This window comes from Lepisma saccharinum, chromosome 1, assembly GCF_977018435.1.
Source record: "Lepisma saccharinum chromosome 1, izLepSacc3.1, whole genome shotgun sequence".
Classification (NCBI taxonomy): Eukaryota; Metazoa; Arthropoda; class Insecta; order Zygentoma; family Lepismatidae; genus Lepisma; species Lepisma saccharinum.
The window spans coordinates 207,034,897-207,059,005 of record NC_139229.1 but is presented as its reverse complement, the minus strand read 5'-3'; the positions used below and the strand labels follow the sequence as shown (position 1 = coordinate 207,059,005).

The 24,109-nt window shown below is 37.5% G+C and overlaps 1 protein-coding gene across 3 annotated transcripts in view; it reads left to right on the top strand.

The window, feature by feature from the left end:
• The window catches only part of alphaCOP (coatomer subunit alpha), a 73,930-nt gene that overhangs the window by 9,362 nt on the left and 40,459 nt on the right, over nt 1–24,109 (top strand). The window contains exons 3-4 of one of the 3 annotated variants that reach the window (XM_083111157.1): nt 1,783–2,050; nt 23,465–23,688. In XM_083111157.1, the coding sequence (XP_082967283.1) occupies nt 1,783–2,050; nt 23,465–23,688 (492 nt within the window). Of the gene's footprint in view, nt 1–1,782; nt 2,093–23,464; nt 23,689–24,109 lie in introns of all 3 variants that reach the window. The other 2 variants (XM_083111149.1, XM_083111140.1) reach the window with 2 other exon arrangements.

The window sequence follows — 24,109 nt, the reverse complement described above, 5'->3', positions numbered from 1 at the left end:
TGCTGTTGGTTTATTGTGAGATGGATGAATTGGTTGTGTAATGTATTTAAATAATATATGTTGTATATAATATGTATTAAAGAAACTTCGAATACGTACACAATTTAGTGTCCATGTCGCTCCATGTTGCATACATGTGAAACATATCGTGCATGAAAGTTATGCATGTTAATGTAAAAAAGAATTATATTTGGAATGCATTTATCAAGCATTTTCTGTCTCAAAAATAGTTTGTGTGCTTGTTTTCAATTATTAATGTGAAATTAAACATGTTGAAAAAATTCAAATCGTTTGTTCCCACACAAATGCTTTAGCACCAACCCCTTTTTGCATAATTTACGAGGATAATAAAGTCTTTGATACTACTACTACTAATAATAATGATGTTGGTGCCAGGTTCAGATCCCAGGTGTATTTAATTGAATCAGAATTTTTGGATGTTGGAATCATATAGACCCTTTATATTATTAAGATATTTGTGTGTGGATGTTGAGAGGCGGTAATACGTAAGGGTGAAATAGAGAAAACATCTGTTCGAATTTTTGGAAAGTTCGCCTTGAAAACCGGGAATTATACTTGAATTTTATCATGGTCCTAAAGTAGCCACCCTGAATATGCATTTGTAATACCTTTCTCAGTTTCTTTTATAGACATGCAATGTACTTTATGTATAATTACTTTTACTTTGTTGCAAGTTTCTCTAGTAAACTACTGAGGGCATTTGGTTTTGGTGTGGACATTTTTCTGTTGTACAGTATTACTAAACAGAAAGTTTACATTTTCATTAAAATAGTTTGTTTCACATCACCCATGCTACTAAAAAGAGCCCAGTTTATGTCTCATAACATTTCATATAATCTTAAAAAGTTTTCTTAAAGTCTAATATTTCGACTAGACTTGTTTTTAATATGTTTGTTGATTTTATGAAATATTCATTTAAGATTGGCGCTAGGTATTTGACTAGATGAAAATAATAGTGATGTGCAGGAATCTGTCCTAGGATTGAATCCTGGTCGAAGTATGGATCCTACTTGGTGGTCATTTTATCCTTCCTGTCACATGTAATACAGAGGTAATCTAGCTATGCAAAATATTTTAAATTCAATAATTAGGGGCATGCATATTTCGTTTTTGATGAAAACACGAAATGGAAAATAACACATTGTAATGTTAATTTTTCATGTTTTTGGAAGTGTTGAGGTGCATTTTGTTACCATGTTTTGTCATGAAATGATGCGAAATAAACTGCAAAATGTGAAATAAACTTTTACACATGAAATTTAGGGTTTATCTTATGATGTCTGAATTATCCTGTTAGTTATGCAAATCACTGAACATTGCTTAATTCTGTTGTAAATATTTGAGAAGCAAAAATGGACTCCTTTACACAGCAATTAACTCTATACATACTCTGATAACTATATTAATTGCTATTAGAAGTGAAATGTTAATTTTGTGTAATATGTATAGTTTTTAAATAAAATTTATCTTTTTATTCACTATTTAACACCAAAATGCCATTTTATATACCACTTTTAATCCCAAAATATGCCCAATTTGTGTACCAAAATCTTAATCTTTTATTCACCCTAAACATGTGGCCATATCAATAATATAGCAATAATGCCACAGAAGTTGCCCAAATAATGACTGCATATGCCAAGTGATTCTCACTAGTTGGATAGGGATGTGTATTAGTGCCCGTAAGTGAGAATGGATGGGACAGATAACGGTTTTGTTCAATACATTGCTGTACACATTTTCCTTTTTGTGTTTCCATAGGTTTGGAATTACAAGCAGCGACGCTGCATATTCACTCTCCTGGGCCACTTAGATTACATTCGCACAACCGCATTCCACCATGAGTATCCCTGGATACTGAGTGCCTCTGACGACCAGACCATAAGGATCTGGAATTGGCAGAGTCGTGCGTGTATTTGCGTGTTAACTGGTCATAACCACTATGTGATGTGTGCTCAGTTTCATCCTTCTGAGGATTTGGTTGTGTCTGCTTCTTTAGACCAGACAGTTCGAGTGTGGGATATTTCAGGTATAGCCAACAAGCTTGAAGGTATGAACAGTGCTCTGGAAGGTATAGTACTCCACTTTACCATTCATTTATTTTGCATGGGAATAGGGATGCCCTTGAGAACAAGCATGAGGAATGGATTGTACAAAAATTGGGTGAGCTGTGGGTGTGGGTAAATTCTTTCACACCTTGAATTTTCTGTTTTTTGACCTGCTTGGTGCAAGATTTGTCTTTACAATACAGGCGGCCTCATTTACTGAGATTTCAGATTTATATATAAGAGAACCTCATATATTTTTAAATACATTATATTAATAAGACTAATAGTATTAGAAACATTATGTTAGCATATTAATAATGACATTGATATGGAATTGTACATAAAATACAATAAGTATGCATAGTTTGTTACTCTAAATGTCCAAGGATAGAACATAATGTAGTTATGATGTTTATTGTTAACTCACTTTTTAAAAATGTATCCATAGCGGAGCCTGGAAGTTTAGACATTTATGTTTGGCTAATATTGACAAGCAAATGGACATTCAAATATGAAAAACAGTAACTAAAAATAATAAACTGAACATTTTCTCACAGTGATAAGAAGTAATATTAAAGACAGAATTTTCTTTCCTTTGTTCTTGTGGTTGCATACAACCACATCTGTCATGATGCTTTTTTACAATAGAAAATGATCTTTCTACAGTCTGTCCCATAAATCCCTGCCATGATAATAAGCAAGAAAAAGTGAAACGATAATGAAAATTGTTTGTTGCAACATTACAAAATATTAAGGAATGTTTATAATGGATTGCTCAAAGCAGCTCAACCCAAGTCTATAAAATCAGTGTGGGCATCTTTGTCTGTGCAAAACATAGGTTGCCAAGTGTTCTTCCATAGTGTTATGAAAATTAACTGTCACACTAGTTCCTCAAGGTCTTTATGGCTGCATCGAGAGTTTTCATCACTTCTATCAAGCTCCCTAGTTGTCTCTGATAATATAAGGTCTGGCCAAAATAGACCAAACTTTTTAAAAAATTTGTTTGTTACACAACTTAATCAGATTTATCCCCTTCAGAATAGTTCCCTCTACTCTTGTGCCTCTAATTCAGTGGTTCCCAAAGTGTGCACCATGGTGCCATGATTGGCTTACAGGGGCGCTGCGAAATGTTCCAATAATTTCACTGAAATTCAATCAATGATATGATTGTTCCAATTATGTGCTTATTTAGTACTTTTTCATTTAAAATGTTCCTGAATTTGAAATATGTTTATTTTTTAACTTAAGGCAAGCAACCTAACAACACTAACAGAGCGTTGCAAGTGTTAGATAGTCCTACATTCTGACTTGGGCACTGCGGAAAAATCTTGAAACACTAAGGGCACCATGAAATGAAAATGTTTGTGAACCGCTGCTCTAATTCACTGCTCTTGGTGTTGGAATGCATTCTGGTATGCATTTTGTGTAATAGCCTGCATACTCTGTTGCTAGTTTTCTTTATGGTTTACTATCATCTGGAAAGTGCATTCTTTCAGGGTGAATGCGGTAACTGGGAAGAAGCTTCATGCTATGAAGCTCACCATAGGTGCATGTCATTTCTCGTCCCGTCCCTCTCATTGAGAAGAAGTTGTTCTTACCCAACTGCATATTGGACACAGCCGTCTAACTCATGGTCACTTGCTGCAAGGGCTGGACCCTCCAGAGTGTCGTGTTTGTCTTATTGTTTTAAGTATTAAGTATATTCTTGTTGAATGTGTTCTTTTTTAGAAGAGCTGGTCTCTTTCCATTGTTTGTAGAAAATTCTCACTTTTTAATGCGTTGTGTTTTTGTGCAGGTCTTGCACATTTAACTTTTCTCAAGGGGCTTTTCACACCCCTTGTTTTAACATTTTTAGTAAGAATTTTAGATAAGAGGATATTTTCCCATATACATTGAAGAGTGAAAAATGGCCTAAAAAGTGCCAACGCACCCAAAAATGTTTAATTCAATCAATCATTCATCCTGACAAACTGAAAGAAGTCTGCAGATGCTAATTCAGGAGAATAAGGGGATTAAAGTTGAAGAGTTGTGTGTTGCTTCACTAAAAACTCTTGGAGCACCAAATGTACTGGTGCATTGTCATTGAGCAGCATCCACATTTTTGGCCTCTTCTTTTTAACCACATTCCTCAAACGTCAAATAACTTCAAAATAAAATTCTGATTGATTGCCCATACTGAACAACACTGTTCCAATCAAAAAAAGACAGTCGCCATCACCTTCATATTTGGGCATTCCTTTTTTGGTCTTTATGATGATTTTTCCCATCCTCTGTGAGTTATTTTATTTCAGTGTCATAACTATACACCCATTTGACTGATTCAAAAGATCTTGACTAATTTGAACACCCTTTTATTTTATGTTCAGCTGTTAGCAACTGTGGAATGAATTTGATAGCATCCTGATGCATATTGAGTTTTTCTGTCAATATTGTACGGCACAAACTTTTATTTATTCCTACTTCTTGTGCTACTGCACATCAACCTTGATTTCCTTGCTCCATAACATGCACACTCTCAACATGGAAGTCATCAGATAATGTTGACAACTACCCAGGTTTTACATGTCTTCAGTAGATGTTCTGCCTGATTTGAATTGCCGATACCAATCATAACATTGTGTACAGCTCACACATTGTTCTTCTCCATTAGCTTCTTTCAACATTTCCAGAGTTTCTGTCCAGTTTCAAACAAAATTTCACACACTGCGCAAGTGACCATGATTTCAAGAATCTTGATTTTCTTTATATCAAATAAAAATTGCTGTAAGCACAGAACACTATAGCATATCGCTCACTGAGTCACGGAGAAACGTGGCAACAGAACTTCAGAGCTATTCATAGGGGAAAAGGAGAATCTCAATTGTGACACAGGGCTCGAACTGGACCCAGCTTGGCTAGTGATAGTCGACCAGCAGTGCAGACGTAGCAGACACGGCACCCGATTGGTCTGCCATCTTCACCGGCAACCCCCTCCACGAATGTATATACACTGGTTTACACTCAGGACTGCACTTCTATCCTGAAGATGAGAGTGATGTTAGCTCTCAAAAGCTTGGAATCTTTTCCACAACTTACCCGGTTGATAGCTCAAGAGAATCTTTTCATCATTCGTTGCCAGGAAAGCTTCAAGACATACTTCAAGAACTTCTGTTGTCTGCTTATATTGAAATCAAATCGTGTAACACCCACTACATCAAAACGCACGGAAGTCTGCAGGTTTCTAGGGTGGAAATTTTGCCTTGGCCTCATCTCCAAATGCCCTCTTGTGAAATTCTATGTATCTTCCTTTAGCTCCCGCAAGTGTCATGTTCGTCCCTACTGTATCCAAGCATGGAAATTGTTCTGCTACAGCGTGGTTCGGAGCTTGGCTGAGCAGAGTACATGGTCGGACTACCTTTGGAAAGGCACATGGGTGGCACATTTCCAGTGTCTCAGTGGGGGCGTTAAGCTTACCTCAGTTAAATGCATGCAAACTGGAACATAGTGATGCGATAATGGTATATTACATATAAAGAATCCCACTAATCAGTGCCAGAAGCAGACTAGCAAGAATATACACATTGGCTCGCTAATTTGAAAGCTCAGTTCCTTTTGGACAAACCCTACACACCAAAGATGCTAATATAAATGCGAGATCATTAATGAGCTGGGGCTCCCCCGTAGCCAAGTAGTTAAACTTTTGCCTTCGGTACAAGCAGTTCTGGGTTCAATTCCCGGTGGAAGCACCCCAAAATTTTGGTGTTGACCCAATGCTGTGAGGACAATTGGGGAGCTGCATGAAAGGAAGAAGTAGTAGGCCAGCAAACAGAGGCAATGAGACTCAATGCATCACCCAATGATAAACCCACTCTGGCAGGCAGGGCTGTTGCACCATAGAGTTTAATTTTTTAGCTTAGTTAATGAGCTCTGAACAGTACCTCACACATTGAAGCTGCCTCATTTTCAAGCAGAGTAAGCTTGAAAGCTTTAGATTTGATTGATTGATTGGCTTTATTTTACTTTGCTTTTTGTGGCACTTTTGGCTAATTTGCGAAGATGGGGATGAGTGATGATCTGATGAAATTGATGAATGGACACTCACAAACATCCATGGCCAGGCCAGGATTCGAACCCTGGTACCTTGGCATCGTAGCACGATGTGCTAATCACTCCCCCACAGGGGCCGACTCTTGACGTTCGAGAGAGAGGTTTTAGCAAAAGTGCTTAACTTGCCTACTTCTACAGTACGGACGCGATAAGAAGCGGTGTGCAATCAGAACACAGAACGTGACCAAATTCTGTCTCCTCGTTGGCTGCCATGTGGCTGGGGGGTTTCTACGTTGCCACGTTCGCACAAACACACGGACAGGCTAGTCAGCTGTTGGCAAACATGAAACATTTTGTCTTCCTGCTCTACACAGCAACCGAAAACCTTCACTGAAAGAACCTTTGTTGTGTTTTTATTATGGTACATTGCAAGCATCAGCTACCGGCATCTTTTTACTTATGTTGTATCGTATCACAATTACCAACAAAAGAAAATGCGTCTTGTGTTATGAACAACACTGTGGCAAATCGTTCTCCTTTGATTTCATGCCGCCTGTCTTTGCCTTCTTTGTCACGCCGTGATTGTTGAAGCTTCAGAACGTATGAAAAAAATGAAATGTATTTCTTGAAAATTATGGCAAATTACATATAAACAAATTACGTACAACTTCGTTTCGTTAACATGTATTTAAATTATATTTTGAGGAACCTACAAAAATTCACCTCCAAAACAGAATTTTACGGAACTGAGTTACTGTATTACAGAGAAGAATTTATCAAGAACAAATCAATTGTGTGTGAATTGAGTGATTGAGTTCGTGTTTTAAAGTCCACTTTATGCACACTACGGCTAATCTGGAATGGACCTACAGTTGGAAGTGGGATCCGAACCACTATGTGCCTCGACAGGGTATCAAACCCAGGACTACTTGATTACAAGGCGACAACACTTACCCTACCACTGTGCCATCGGGGAGGCACATGTGGGTGTGTGAAGTGAGATAATTTGGAAGCTATATGAGAATACAGGCTCTAGCAATACAGAGTTCAATAAATTACAACGAAACGCTTGGCAATTGCTCGATTTCCTTAACATTAATGATACATTTGGTACATGTGTTATTAATGCTTTGAGCTACCTGTATGTAAAAACATAAAAAATGAATGAAAGAACAGAAGTAGTAGTTAAAGCATCAGTTGTTTTTGCTTACCGGCTACCATTGCAGTGGCGCTATCCCAAGATCATCTTCATTGTTGGTTGGTAAAGGAACATCTTCATCTGAGCTACTACTGTCACTGTTGTCTTCCCGCCCAAGTGAAATTACAAAATCCTCAATTTCCTGCTCTTGAACTCCCTCCTTTTCCCATGCTTCGGAAATAATCTTCCTTGTGTGTTCTATAGCCGAACGCCACCTATCTGCTGTCACATCCCCGATAGCCTGTTCTGTCAATTGCAAAATTTTAGACGGTGTAAAAGGTGGCAAAGTGTTCCTCTGTGCTACCAGCCCTTTGACCTGTCCCCAAATAAGTTCGAGTGCATTGTACATAGAATGATAAGGCGGGAGACGGACCACCGTATGTCCCGCTTCTTCTGCAAGCTTGTCTATTCGATATATGGGGAACTGGGGTTTGTGTAACATAAGGAGCTGCAGTAGTTCAGCCTTCCTCATGTTTCTGTGGGCTCGCGAAAATCCTGAAGTAGGTCAATCCGGCAACAGCGCGTCGCTACCAGAGTGGGCGGTCCCACGCTGCTTGCTAGTGCGTCCCGACAATAGGTACAACACACTAGCTTATTCAGCAATTTTAGACATTGAATTTGCTAAACATGAGAATAACAAAGTTTATTTTCCAAGGTATAGAATTAGACTACTGTGATGATCTGATAATCTAATAATGTGCACACCTTTATAATCTTCATTCATTTAAATTATTTATATATAAGTACTTTTTTAAAACTAAAGCAGAAGCTAAAAATGTACAAACACTTGTGAGGGACTGGATGAAATAAAAAGCTCTTGTAACAGACAGACAGTTTTAAAAAATGCATTTGACTAAACTTTCAGGCTCTACTTGTAACGCACACACACAAATGGGACTTGAGTAATTTGGAAATATGTCTGTGCACACATAATAAAAATGGATATTAGTGTATATGTAATTGAATATATTACATGTTCTTGGTATTTTGTTAGAGCCGTCATTAAATGTTACAATATGAAATGTGGAATTGATGATGGCATTGATGCAGAATGCAAAGTTAACATGCTGACTAGTAGCATTGCTTGACTTTGATGATCATATTTCTACAGGTGGAACATGGATAAATTACGCTAAGGTCTAAATAGTGAAATCTCTAGGGTGGCCAGAGGTTAACTTGATAGAGCAATGGCAAAGAATACCAAGGACTTCAGTTCGATCTATTCTTGAACTACAATTTTTGTTGCAAGGGGCTGCTGATAAGTCTTCGGCTTTTCTTACTTGTTGCATCACTGAGTTAATATTTATTCCTTTATTATATGAAATGTAATTGTTTCCAATTTTTATTGTAACATTTTTTTTTTGTTTTTTGCTTATTTTTTTAAGGATAGAACTTAACAGATATCTCATTAAATATATTTTGAAGAAGGAATTTCAGCCTCTTGAATTGTTGATATGTCACACTTTAGTCTTCAGTATTCTGTGCAATAGTTAAATGCTTATCAGCAATCCCTTAGCCTAGCCTAGCTTAGCTTAAAAGTCATTACTCTTACCGTTGATGCGAAAAATCTTAGGTTCACTCCCTGTTTGGATCCTAATAGGAACCAGTAGCTTAATAAGGACAATTGGAGAACTACCTGAAAAAAAATAATAATGGATTCCGGCAAATAATGCCAGTAATGGGACACAAATGTGCTGAGAGCTTGTCAGCAATGGAAAGTCGTTTGACAGGTTTATTACTTCACACTACCTTGTCTAATGTAACATTACAAATGCAAATTTCAAAATGAACCATAACATGCTGTCTTTATTCTGAGTACATATAATAGGGCGACTTTTCCTCGAAAATGTGCCTTGAAATGAACGTCGTAGGAACGTCACTGCCACAAGCGGCAACACTAACTAACTAACTCTCTAGCCTTCTTAAACACACAGGCCTTCCATCTGTGCCTATCTTGAGCAAGATCTATATACTCTTTTCCATCCCTACCGATTTCCTTTAGGTCCATCTCAACGTTGTCCCTCCATCTTCGTCTTGGCCTTCCTACAGGTCTCTTACCATCAGGTTTCCCAACAAGAATCCTGTGAACTCCTCTTTCCTCTCCCATTCATGCCACATAGCCTGCCCACCTAAGTTTTCTTGATTTAATTATTCTAATAATATCTGGACATGAATACAAATTATGTAGTTCTAAATTATGTAACCTTCTCCACTCACCTATCTCCTCATCCCTTTTAGGTCCAAATACGAGGGTGGTTTGAAAAGTTCTCGGAATCACCACCAGATGTTAGTGCTAGGACAACGAGGTTCCCGCATAGTAATAGGCCATCCTTTATTAATAAACACGTGGCGCGTCAGTGTTCTGGGTAGAGATCTGTGGTGCAGACGTCACTTTGTAGTTGTTCCCGTGCAGTGCTTTGTGAAGATGGAAAAAAATCGAGATTCGAGCGGTGATTAAGTACTTCGTAAAGAAAGGTATGAAAGCAAAGGAAATTCATGCCGATTTTCTGAACACACTGGGGGACTCTGCTCCTTCATATTCAACTGTTGCAAAGTGGACAAACGAGTTTAAATTTGGTCGGGACAGCTTAGAAGATGATCCACGTAGTGGTCGCCCAAAATGTGCTACTACCCCAGAAATTATTGAAAAATTGCATAAATTGGTCATGGAGGATCGCCGACTGAAAGTGCGTGAAATTTCTGAAGCTATAGGAATGTCATCCGAACGGGCGTATCACATTTTAACAGTTGAATTGGATATGAGAAAATTATCTGCAAGATGGGTGCCGCGACTTTTAACACAGGACCATAAACGCATCAGAGTGGACATTTCCAAACAATGTTTGACTCGTTTTAAGAGAAACCAAACAGATTTTTTGAGCCGGTTTGTGACGACAGATGAAACGTGGGTCCACTACTATACCCCAGAGACAAAACAACAGTCAAAGCAGTGGAAACATGTTGATTCGCCACCACCAAAGAAAGCAAAGGCAATACGGTCGGCCGGAAATGTAATGGTGTCATTGTTTTGGGATGCGAAAGGGATTCTGTTGATCGATTATCTTCGCACTGGTCAAACAATTACGGGACAATACTACGCTAATCTCCTCGACCAACTAAAGCATAAGATACGGGAAAAGAGGCCAGGTTTGGCAAGAAAGAAAATCATCTTGCATCAGGACAATGCGCGCCCTCACACAAGTGTTGTTGCCATGGCAAAAATGCATGAACTTGGTTACGAATTGTTGCCACATCCACCTTATTCGCCTGATTTGGCTCCCTCAGACTTCCATCTTTTCCCCAAACTCAAAAGTTTCCTCGGTGGAGGGAGATTCTCTTCAAAGGAAGAACTAATAGCCCAAGTTGACACGTATTTCACAGGCCTGGAGGAATCTAATTTTCGAGATGGGATCAAGGCATTGGAACATCGCTGGACCAAGTGCATTAGTGTACAGGGAGACTACCTAGTCTTACCATAAATACTGTCCCAAAGTTGTAAATAAATAGACACAAAATGGTGAGAGATATTGTAATATCAGAATAACATGAGGTGCATGGGTGCATTATGAACCAAAATCACAAATAATTATTCGAAATGGCCACCTTTAGCACTGACACACTTCTGAAGTCTTCGTGGCCACGCATCAATTGAATTACGCAACTCATCGATTGGAAAATGAGCAACTGCCTTCAGAAGAGACCGACCGCTTTAAACTTTCAATATTGGGATGTCTCTTCTTCCAAGCCATCTCCTGAAGCTTAGACCACAATTTGTAGTCCAAAGGATATAGGTCCGGACTTGCAGAAGGCCAATCTGACGTAGAAATGAAGTCTGGAACATTTGCTATGAGGGCATGCTCCATTTCTGTGAAAAAGGGGTAAAAACATCAGCCAAAGTGTACCAGCAGACAGTGCTTGAGACACTATGCAAGAATCTTACCGACACCATCTTTCATTGAGAGAACTGGAGCTTCCAGCAGGACTCAGCCCCAGCACACAAAGCACGCACCACCCAGCAGTGGTTGGAGGCAAATGTTCCTGACTTCATTTCCACGTCAGATTGGCCCTCTGCCAGTCCAGACTTAAACCCTTCGGACTACAAATTGTGGTCGAAGCTTCAGGAGATGGCTTGCAAGAAGAGACATCCCAATATTGACACTTTAAAGCGGTCTCTTCAGAAGGCAGCTGCGGAGTTTCCACTTGATGTGTTCCGTAATTCCATTGATGAGTGGCCACGAAGACTTCAGAAGTGTGTCAGTGCTAAAGGTGGCCATTTCGAATAATAATTTGTGATTTTGGTTCATAATGCATCCATGCATCTCATGTTATTCTGATATTACAATATCTCTCACCATTTTGTGTCTATTTACTTACAACTTTGGGACAGTATTTATGGTAAGACTAGGTACATTGAAAAATCAAAAAAAATCACTGTTGTAAGTCGTTTCTTTCTATTCCATTCCGAGAACTTTTCAAACCACCCTCGTATTTTCCTAAGGATCTTATTTTCAAATACTCTCAATTTGTGTTCCTCTTTCAATGTAAGGGACCAAGTTTCACACCATATAAGCGGCAACACTAATTTTCTGAAAGAGGTCATCGTGGAGAGTTAAAATAATGTTGCTAACTTCGCAACCTAGGACAGTGGCTGCTTGTTGCCACTTAGCTTGCTTTTTCTCATTATAGAAACGTTACTATGCTACACAGACTTGCAAAAATGGTGTCATTCGAAAGAGAAAATTCCGACAAAGTATAAAATTACCATCAATCTTAAGTTTTATTGTTACCCGTTGAATATAGAAGCAAAAACTTTGAAAGATAAAAACATTTCTTGCGCTCGAAATTGTATTTTGTTTCATACCATGGTAAATATCAATCAGATGGAAAATATGGTTATGATGAAAAGTAAAGTACAGTTTCTCATGATTAAGTTGCAAGTTGTTTGAGGAAGTCATCTTTCTTAGTTCTGAAGTTAGGAATGAAAACATATTTGTCGGCGTTGTATTATAATGCAGATTTTACACCTGGCATTTCAGACTTTCCAGTTCAGTTTACCAAGATATAACAAAGAAGATACATAACCTTCATGTACATTTGAATACATGTTTCATTCATAACGATTTACAGTTTTTGAGATGATATTACTTTATAATGATGTGTGAGGTGTGGTCAAGAAGTAAAGTTACCAATTCGGTCGTACATTATAAGAACGAGACACGTGATAAGTTCTTGGTTGGAGATAACCTCCTATAAATGTTTCGTAAGACACAAAAGGTCCGTTTTCCGATGATATAAGAGAAGTGTCTACTAAATAGACAAAGAAATAAAATTGAAACCTATTTTTCTCTCTGAATGGAAGAACTACCTCTGCAAACCATTATCGGCAATTCAATTTCACTCAAATAACACTTACCCAGTTTTTACATTGATCAAGGCACCGAGCAAAGGCTGAAAAATCACCAATATCATGTTATAGCATATCCTTGGCTGTAATGCTGATGCTAGTTGACAAAAGTTGCTGATGACAAAATACCGAACTTTAACCCAAAGACTTTCGGGGATATGAAGTCAACTGATTTTTTTTTTCAAGCCTCACTCCTGTTTGGTTACAAATCATCTATTTCATATATACTTATTGGGCAACATATTCTTCACTGCAAAACTACTGAGAATTTACAGTTGTCCATGATATGGCTCTTTTCCAGAGGATTGGAAAACCGAAACCAGCACAATGTTTAGGAGAACTAGCAGACTCTTCATAGTGAAAGAGTCTTTATTTTTACCTGTCATATAACAGAGTTGATATTTTTGCTCAGTATGTTTCACCATCAATAAAGTCATGCACAAGTGCAACGAGATGCAGCAGAGCTACACCTATTCGCAGAATTATCAGCAGCAGGCCAACTCTTCTTCCTTAATCCTGGTCCAATTTCATGGCACTTGCCACTTTCGGCCTGTTTATGGGATCGGTGATCTAGCAAATTTCTGAGCTGAGGAAACTATCGAAATATCATGGAAATGACTCGGAAGCGACCAAAAAGTAACAGTTGTATGGTTTTCTGTAGGAAAGGCTGAAAACTCTCCCAAGAAGTAAGCATTGATGGACTTCATTCGTTACAATAAAATGCAGACACAAAAATAATACTCCACGGGAAGCATGCACTTGATCATAGTTGCACTTCACTTGTTTTTGACTGGTCTTCTCATGTATAATATAGCTCTTGGAGTATGGTTGAAAAGGAGCAATACTAAAGTATAATACCCATTCATAAGATTGCAGCAGATTTGTCTGACATCGGTCATATTACAATTCTGTCCTGCACAGTGGCCGTGCGGTCTAAGGCGTCATGACTTGGGCTCCGGCTACGAGATGTGTGTATGGGCGATTCTTCTGGGAGAAGCGTAACAACTTTTCTCCAGAGATTTCGGCCTGTATATGGAATTGGTGGCCACCCACCATCGTAAGGAATTTGGGGAGCTACGAAAGAGTAGCATAACGTGGTCATGGAAACCTACAAGGACTGGGGTTCGTCGGGGCCACACACTTCATCCCGTATCTGGTTGGGTGATCTCCCACCTTGGCAGGTGGGAGTGCGGTCGACTGTCTGTGGGTAGGCCCTGGCCCTCACAGACTGTTGCGCCACAGGTTATGTTGTTATTAGGATTCCATAGCTTCTTGATTGTGTGATACTGTAGGTCATATTAGAGGACATACAAAAAGTTTTTTATGGAACAACTTCCTTCTACCCAAGATGTTCTTCGACTTGACTGCACATAACACGAGCCAATTATCAAGCTCTTATTCGGAGAAATACATTTCATACCAATCCATATTTTTTTTTTTTTTTGCCAGAAGATGGATGGAAACTTGAAGATAACATAATTATGTATGCCGATCATGACAACTCGTAAATCATTTCCCAATGAATTACTGAGCATAACATGTTGCAAATGCACTAAATGATTAGGATGCTCTTGCACATCGTTAATGTGAATGTTATGGAAAAGAGTGCTACAATGAGCATACACAGGCAACTTCAGGGGTGTAAGAGTCGCCCTTCCTCAAGACACCCACATATCAACCTCACTTCCACATAGTGCATTCTGGACTGCATTTTGCAGACTAGTAAGGCTCTGTCATCTGGAACCATGGCCAGTACTATCCTCTACGGGACTTATCTTATGAACTGCCCATTTATGTTTGTGATTGTCCCTTCATCCATTTCATCTTATCACCCTTTATTGTCATCTTTGTAATTAGCTAAAAAATGGCAGAAACGCAAAGTAAAATAAACCAGATCAATCAATCAACGGGCAACTATTTTCATTTACTTTTCTGTGCGAAAACTTTTTGTCTGCAACAAAGTTTATGGAAGGAATTGGAGTTAACACTTTGTTATGTTGTCATCTCAATTTTGTAGTTAATAATTTACAGGCCAATCCCCCCCCCCAAAAAAAAAAATATGTATGCATTTAAATTTTATTGAAAGTAGTACTTGTTCATTCCATTTGATTTGTGGGTTGATTTGGTGTTTTAAGTCCACTTTATGGACAGTAAGACTAATCGGGACTGGGCCTACAGTTTAAAGTGGTATCCGAACCACTGTGTGCTTCCACCAGATATTGATTACAAGGCGACGACGCTACCAGTGTGCCATCGGGGAGGCCCCCATTTGAAATATATATTAAAAAGCACTAGCTTTACGAGATTACTTTTTTTGCAGTTTAATAAACTATATTTTTATTTCCAATAAGGATGGATTGATTGCAACATCTCTCATGATAAACATTCTAGAACATCTACCTTCAAAGTGTTATTACTGTCCCCTATATTTATTTCAACAGATCAGTAATATCAGAAATTATCCTGGGTGTTGTGCTTATTCCAGATCCACTTGCTGTGGCTACATGGTACCTTGCTTAACTTCGTAATAGAACATAGGTAACTTTACTTTTTGAACACCCCTCACACATCAATTTAAAGCAATATGATCTCAAAAACTGTAAATAGTTACAAATGAAATATGTATTCAAATATACATGAAGGTTATATGTCTTCTTCGTTATATCTTGGTAAACTGAACTGAAAAGTTTGAAATGCCCGGTTTAATATCTGCTTTGTAATACAACGCCGACAAATATGTTTTGATTCATAACTAAGAGAGAAAACTTCTTGAAACAACTTGCAACATAATCATGAGAAACTGTACTTTACTTTTTATCATAACCATATTTACCATCTGATTGATATTTATCATGTTATGAAACAAAATACAGGGTCATCCGTTTGGGATGTCAGAAAAGTAAAATGCTATTAACTAGAAACTATGAACATTTATTGGTTGTAAACGGTACAGACATGTGTAGGAGAGTCGGGAGTTTATGTCACAGCACATTAGCACTCAACATGTCCACCATCGCGCATGCGGCACAAATCATACCGGGAATCCATAGCGCGCCACGTGGCACGCAGCATTTCTGGAGTGATTTGCTGAAAGGCAGCTGTAATCATCCTCCGTAGGTCAGCAAGATTCTGTGGTCTTTGTGCATACATGATTGACTTGACGTAACCCCATACAAAAAAATCTGGAGGGGTTAGGTCAGGGCTATTGGGAGGCCATGGGATAGGTCCACCACGGCCGCACCAGCGATCATTGAATATCAGGTTCAATCGTTCCCTCACTGTGAGAGCCCAATGCGGTGGTGCACCGTCCTGTTGATAGATAATGGTGTCCAGTATCCCGTCTTGCTGTAATTGAGGGAGCACATACTGCTCGAACATGTCAAGATAATTGACGGCGCGAACAGTCTCCTCCGCAAAAAAGAATGGTCCATAGACTTTGTCATAGGTCACTCCACACCACACATTCACTTTCGGGCTGGCTCTTTCCAGTTCGTATGAGACATGTGGATTTTCTGTTCCCCAAATAATGCAGTTATGCATGTTTACTCGCCCACTCACATGGAATGTGGCTTCGTCCGTGAACATCCAACGTTTTAACCATTGATCGTCACCTTCCTGCCGCTCACACATCATCGTAACAAACTTGAGTCGATCGTCGTAATTCCGCTGTGTCAATGATTGCATGCGCTGCATACGGTAGGGATGCATCTTCAGATAACGCCTCACAATCCTGTGACATGTTGTGTATGGTGTATTCTGCTCCGCTGATAAGCGACTGAGTGACTTACGTGGACTCCGCATCATGGCTTGTCGAATGGCCTCCTCCTTGTTGTGATCACGCCGCCTTCCACCTGTGTGCGGCAACTGCAATCCATTTTCCAAAAACATGTGGTACCATTTCACAATGTCCCGATGTGATGGGGCATGCCTAACGTTATACTGTCGTTTGAAAGCTCGCTGGGTCTCTACTACACTCGAAAATTTGGCATACCACACGACACACTGAGCACGTTGTTGTGGTGGAACGACCATCTTCACTCCACTCTGTATCAACACTGAACACTGAGCGCGCACGTACCACCTCTATACATGCCATCTGCTGATTGCACTATGAACTACTGCTGCGTTGTCTCGCGGAAGTCATTGGTGCAAACTCCCATCTTTGCCATGTACATTACCGCAAATTGCATCGATACATATACATTAACATAAAAGCTACAGCGTTATACTTTTCTGACATCCCAAACGGATGACCCTGTACAATTTCGAGAGCAAGAAAAATATTTATCTTTGAATTTTTTTTGTTTCTATATTCAACGGGTAACAATAAAACTTAAGATTAATGGTAATTTTATACTTCGTTGGAGTTTTCTCTTTCAAATGACACCAGTTTTGCAAGTCTGTGTAGGATAGTAACTTTTCTATCATGAGAAAAAGCAAGCTAAGTGTATTTAACCATCTGCCATTTTCAATCCAATATGGCGGCCACTGCCCCGGGTTGCGAACTTGGCAACATCACTTTTTTAACTCTCCATGATGACCTCTTTCAGAAAAATAGTGTTGCTGCTTGTGGCGGTGACGTTCCTACGAAGTGACAAGTTTTAGCCAGTTTGTCGCCCTACTAATACATCTGTGTTTATTTACAGTAACTGACAATAATGACAATTGTGAAGTTCATTGGAACTCATGTTATTTCTGTTCTACATAGAGATTACCTTCAAAATGAAACCGAAAGGCTTCAAGATCAAGCTAATCAGTATCACTTATAAAGATTACACATTTTTATTTTCAGTTTCTGTTTAAATTCGTTGAGGTTCTTTTTTATGCATGTGCATGCATGTAATATTATTTTAATTTTTTATTCACTTTCATACAAAATTGACTTAACAGGTGTGTGTGTGTGTGTGTGTGTGTGTGTTGTGCATTTTTTAAATATATCTTTTTTTCCCCGCTAAAAAATGAGCAGCATTATATGCCAATAGATTTTTTAAGAACTATAGTACTGTAAGAATGAAAGAAATGCTTTGTTTTATTTTTTTTATAAGTACAGAATAATTTTCTGAATATTCTTAGCTTTTAGTTTTACCAAATTACATACTCTTTATTTGTAATTTTGTTATTTCACATAATTTTCCATCCCTGTAGAAAATTGCAGCATTTAGTATATACGAGAACTGATGAGACAGATGAAAGAACAGTGCAAATAAACATCAATTTTGCAGTTTTTTACTCTCACAAAATGTATGACATATTTTTTTTTACTTCTACTTTACCAAATTATAAATATCTGGCTTTTTTCATTTGTAAGTTAGTAAAACAAAATTATATGAATTTGTCATTCTCCACACCATAGTAGTAACATTGTTCTTCGGTGTTCTTTTGTCGTTTCTCATAATACTCATTGTTGCTATTCTCTTGAGGGATCGAAAAGTTATCTGAAATAATAAAAATACCAATAAAAAGTGTGTAATTAATCAGAGGTAAATATTTTTTATGTTTTTTTAACACTTCATGCATTAGTATTCTTGTATGTAATTTCAACATGCATTGTTGTCATTCGCCTTTGTCACCAATTCTTTCTAAAATATTGAATGGCCCAATATTCGTGAAATTGATTGCAATAATGAATTGTGAGAGTAGAAACTTGGAGTAGTATCCCTTGTTCTCATTGCCATGATCCATCTTCACAATTAGCCAAAAGTGGCAGAAAAGGGAAGTACAATAAACCAAATTAATCATTGTCATCAGGCCCGTAGCTAGAATTGGTCTCCATCCAGGGGGGGGGGGGGGCTCACTGGTTATCAGGGGGCTTTGTAAACCGTCTATTTTTTCAAAAATTTAACAGTATTAAATTAAGGTAAATTATGTGTGTGTGTTGGGGGAGGTCATTAAGTTATATAAAATTTATAAATGTCGCACAAATACTACATTTTTCTACATGTTCTTCTTAAAGGTTCGCATCTACATGTTCTTCTTAAAGGTTCGCATAACCATTTTATAGATTCAAAATAATTTAACAGTTATTTTTAGTGGTTTTTATTTTATTTTATCTGCGAGGTTTCGCATAGCTAGCCATGTGAGGTTTTGTTATTGTATGATCTTGGTGTAGCTTGAAAAAGTTCTGGGAAACCAGAACGAAACGTCTTGAAGTGTTAATTGACTGATACTGAAATCATCCTTTACATACTCCATACTAGTTTAGATGATACAGATACTTATATCACACAAAAATAATGCACAATATTCAATCACAGTGCCTACAGTACGTTCCACTGCCGGGCAAAGTGATGAACCTCCCCTTCGTTCCCAAAACTTGGGAGCTGTTGACCTTTGATGCAGGTGCGAAGGGAATTTGCATGATGACATCAAAGTCACAGATTTCTGTCTAAACGGGGGTCTCAACAGGGACAGTGAAGGTACAGATAAGGACACTCCCCTATGAAAGAACTTGCAAAGTCTAGATAATCTTCTACATACTTGCAGCTACTTAGTCTTCAACTCATAAACAAGATGAGCGAATGTAATAGCTGCTGTTCATGTTCTGTAGATTTATCCTTAAAGTTGCGAGCTGTCTACATTTCCACTCTTCACTGCAAACAAATCACTCAAAATAGTTTTACCTAATGTCAGGGGGTGGGGGGGCTGATGACAGGCAACCCCCTGCCTGGCTACGGGCCTGATTGTCATGATCCATATCCCAAACAGTAATAAAAGGGAAGTGTAACAAGGGTAAAAGAAAATAACATTTTCTCATCTCTGTATTAGTAGTAGCTCAGTTCAGCTTTTCTTCTCAATATTGAACAAGTACTCAATTTTCAATTACTTTATTTGTGTAAATAACTGCTTAGGTTATTCCTCTTGAATGGAGGTTACAAATCACAATAGCACACTGCATATATTGTAACATTAGGCTGTAAGGAATCTGTAAATAAGGACCATCGTCTTGTAAAAGGTGGTGGTGAACTTGTGCCAGTTCATTAACATGTTTTGTCCTTACTAACGGCCCACATTTCATCTCAAGTTGTTATTTGATGAAGGAATTGATTGTCCGGTTGTCTCACTATTCAATATCAATATCTTTGGTACCTCGTTTGTTCTTTCTGCACCTTATCAATTGCAGCATTCATTTTGATGCAGATTCATGAACAAAATTTTGCCAAGAGGTTGTCAACAATATGCCTTTTTTTTTACACAGCAATTATGCACTTCTCTTCAAAATCATGTGCACTTCTATTTTAGATAGCATGTCTTCCTCGAATTGCCTCAGTCAGTGTCAAGCTTCCTTTTTCAAAAACTTATCCAACATTGCTGTAACACCTACACACTCAAAACAGCCAGTATCGTTTTGAATTGACATACGTCTATTTTTGCCAGCAATCCTCGAGGAAGGTTGTGACATACAATGCTGCCAGTTGTTAATGCAGTCAATCTCTGTAACTTTTATAAAAATTAAAGTTGTGGTCACGTGTGAACCAACTTTCATAATTCATGAAGTTATCCAAAAATGTTAGATATATTGCCTTTCTTTTGTACTGTAGTATTGTTATTGGTAAACATTACTTAAGTCAGGCATAGTTAGTTGTCTGTATGTGCAGGTGAAAAGTAGTTCCAATATTTCATAGTACATTTTTTCTTTTCATATGAATACATTTCACTTGAAGCTTGCATTATAAAAGGAATACATAAAGGAGTAAATTTTATTTCCAGTGAAAAATCGTTCTTATTTTACAAATTTGATTTTAAATTTATTGATTATTTGCCTTATTTTGTGTAAGGTTAAGATGCCATCCCAAATCTTCCAGGGCACTGTACATACTGGAATGTTCACTGTAAATATTGGTACCGTGTACATTGTAAATAGGCATTAAGTGGGGACATGGATTGCATGCATCGTAGTATAATGGTAAATTTCATTATTTGTTTATATATTTTATCAGTTTTTTGTTAACCTGTAGATGTAAAATATTTGATGATTGAAGAATATATGAAACCTGTTTTGCTGGATGTTCATTTTGTTCTGTGTGCAATTACATATTGTAAAATCAATTGTCAGAAAGAATTTTAATAGACAATGAATTTGTTCAACATTTTCAGTCCCTACCAGAATATACTTTGTAATGTGGTCTTTAAATTTTTGAACAAAGATACAGGTGTCCACAAATTATCTTTACAACTTTGCACATTAATTACAAACACCCTATATTATGTACATTAATGGTATTTGCTGTAGAATATACTGTAAATATCAAAGTTTTGATTGACATTGTCGTTGTTTGTTCCTGGTGCCCCACTGACATAGCACGGTGTGTCATATGAAAAAAGTGGTTCTCACAAGAAAACACACAGTTTGTCTCTTGGTTCATTCAAACAAAATCTGATACACAAATGCAGCGACGTTTCCGGGTTTTTGTATGGGAAAATCCTGCCGATTGTACCAGAAATATCCTCTCCAACCTCAAGAAATATCACTGTTTGTGTATCAGATGAACCAAACAACAAACTGCGCTTTCTCTTGCAGATTCCAATTTTTCATGCAACACAGCCTGCTATGTCAGTGGAGTACCAGAAACAAACAAGGGCAATGACAATTAGAACTTTGATATTTACAGTATATTCTACAGCAAATACCATGAATGTACATAATATGGGTTGTTTGTAAGTAATGTGCAAAGTTGTAAGGATAATTTGTGGACACCCTTGCAGTATCCAGTGTATAAATTATGTGCACATGGGTGAATTAAAAGGAGAGGCAAAGATCTAGACACTCTTCCTTTTCAAATCTAAATTTAAGGTGTCCCACACGATATCTAACATTACAATATATATGTATCTCTTGTATTAGTTGGCTTGATTGATTGAGTTCGTGTTCTAAGTTCACTTTATGCTCAGTAAGGCTAATCGAGAATGGACCTACAGTTTAAAGTGGGATCCGAACCACTATGTACCTCCACCGGATATTGAAACCAGGAACCCTTGATTACAAGGCAGCAACGCTACCATTGTGCCATCGGGGAGGCCCTCTTGTTTCAGTACAGGGGTAACTGATTGGCAGTGAAAATAATAATGTGTACATTGTCTGACAACTCTGAAGGTTCATGCATAAATGATCAGCTGACTTTCATTTGCCAGTCATTTGTCGTCGTGAGGATATCTACACAAAAGCAGAATCTAATCCACATCCAGAAAAACATAATGTCCAAGACCAATCTCATTCTCTACAAATATTGATGATGCGATAGAATCATCTTAATTAATATTCATTATTAAACCTCGGAAAGAAGTAAAGTCAGTGATGCATTTCCAAGTTTCTGCAGTTATCATTACCTACACATACCAAATTTCTAGCATATTTTTCATTATTTTGTTCAGAATTAACACACTGTTCAACTAAGTTTGAGTACAGCTAAATTGATCTTGTCATGCATGAAAAGGAGAGGCAAAAATAACAAATGCTAGCATACAGTGAAAAACATTACAAGTATTCATTAGCAAGGTTACATGTAATCAGAATTGTCACGAAAAACTGAAATTTTGAGTAAGGTAATTTTGTGAAAAACTACCTTGAATTACATTAAGAAATCATTTTACAAACAGTAATTCCAGCCAGTTAGCACTTCAGAATTTGCTTTTGCCAAATGCATTCTTATTTAGAGATATAATTTATTTCTTCACTGTAGAGAACCCAGATTGTAGTGGCTGCACATTTGCATGGCTAATGTCTACTGTATTTAGAATGTTATTTATGAAGGCTTTAATTCAGCTAACTGAGGATATAGGAAAAATAATAGATTCATCAATTCTCTTATTAAAAATTACTTGAGAATCCAGTGAATATATACTGAGAACTTTCTAATTCTGTACAGTGAACTCTTGGAATTTTTCTCTACCACTACTCATATTAGGTCTTTCAAAATAAAATGAAAAAAAATTTAATTCATCATGATCTACATTTAAAGTTACGATGCATAGCTAGAAATATGAATGAATCTACAGTATCTATGTATGGAAGAAATTCCATAAAATTTCATGAATTATTTTATTTATTTAAAAAGAACAATATCAGTACTGGCAAACACATTGCCTTGTAATCCACAAGACGTCACAATGCATTGCTGAATATTGGTGACTCCATTTTATTGCCTATTGTGCAATTACTACATGCTGTTCTCTTTTTTGCATGCAGTATGCTCCGCTAGAAAAGTGGCCACTATACACCTTTCCCTTTATTTCCTTCAGGCACCCATACGATGAACCTGAGTGGGTCCTGAAGTCAGTAGTTGAAGATATGTCAAATTGCATGGCATAGTGAATTTTCTGGAATTGTATTAATTACAACTCTACCATTACTATTGACAAAGTATGGTAGATTTTATTATTACAATCATTTAGAGTTGCACATGATTGAAATAACTTGTTAATGTAAATACAGATTATTTATATGCTGTGTATGGACCTGCAAATTATTTTTTCAAGAAATTTTTGCCTCAAGAATATTAAAAATTTAGGGCTGAGCCGATACAACTTTTCATTCTTATTATACTAAAATAATTTACCAGAGTTTTGCTTTAAAATATTTAAAGAGTTATTGGGAAGATTAAAATTGCTTTACCTTTTTTACACTGCAAGACACATTGACAGCAGAAAAATAAAGGTTGGTGTAACTGATTGACTTTGAACCAGTATATCATAATCAGTGTGTGCTCAGTCCTATAATGATGACGGTACTTTTTATAATGTGCATATACAATTCTTTGATGTGATCTTCAGGACTGCGCAAGAAGAGTGTTGCTCCAGGACCAGGTGGTCTAGAGGAGCACCTGAAGAACCCAGGTTCCACTGACCTGTTTGGACAGGCTGATGCTGTTGTAAAACATGTGCTAGAGGGGCATGACCGTGGTGTTAATTGGGCATGCTTTCACCCAACCTTGCCACTTATTGTCTCAGGTGCAGACGATCGGCAGATCAAACTCTGGAGAATGAATGAAGCCAAGGTAAGCTATGTTTTAACAGTGAAAGTAATAGTGAATAAATTATTTAAACAATTTGCAAATAATTTAAATATTTTATTTTGGCATGTACCTATTCTTGTTTTTTACCTAAAATTGTTGCAACATAATGAAACTTATTGAGAAAATAGAAGCTCGAGAATATAAAAATAGGACTGCTTGAAACATTAATTTATATTAAATGATACATTGATATCACACCTCAAATGTGATACTTACTTTCAACTTGCACAGTGACAAACATGCTCTGAATTACATCTTCAATTTGACACCTGCTTCACGAGACTATTTCTTGCAGTTCAACTTATACTTCACTTTCCATTGTGAATATTCTCCTATGAATTAGACTATTTCTTGCTGTTTGGTTGTGATGCATAAGAGACTTATACTTCAGTTTCCATCGTTG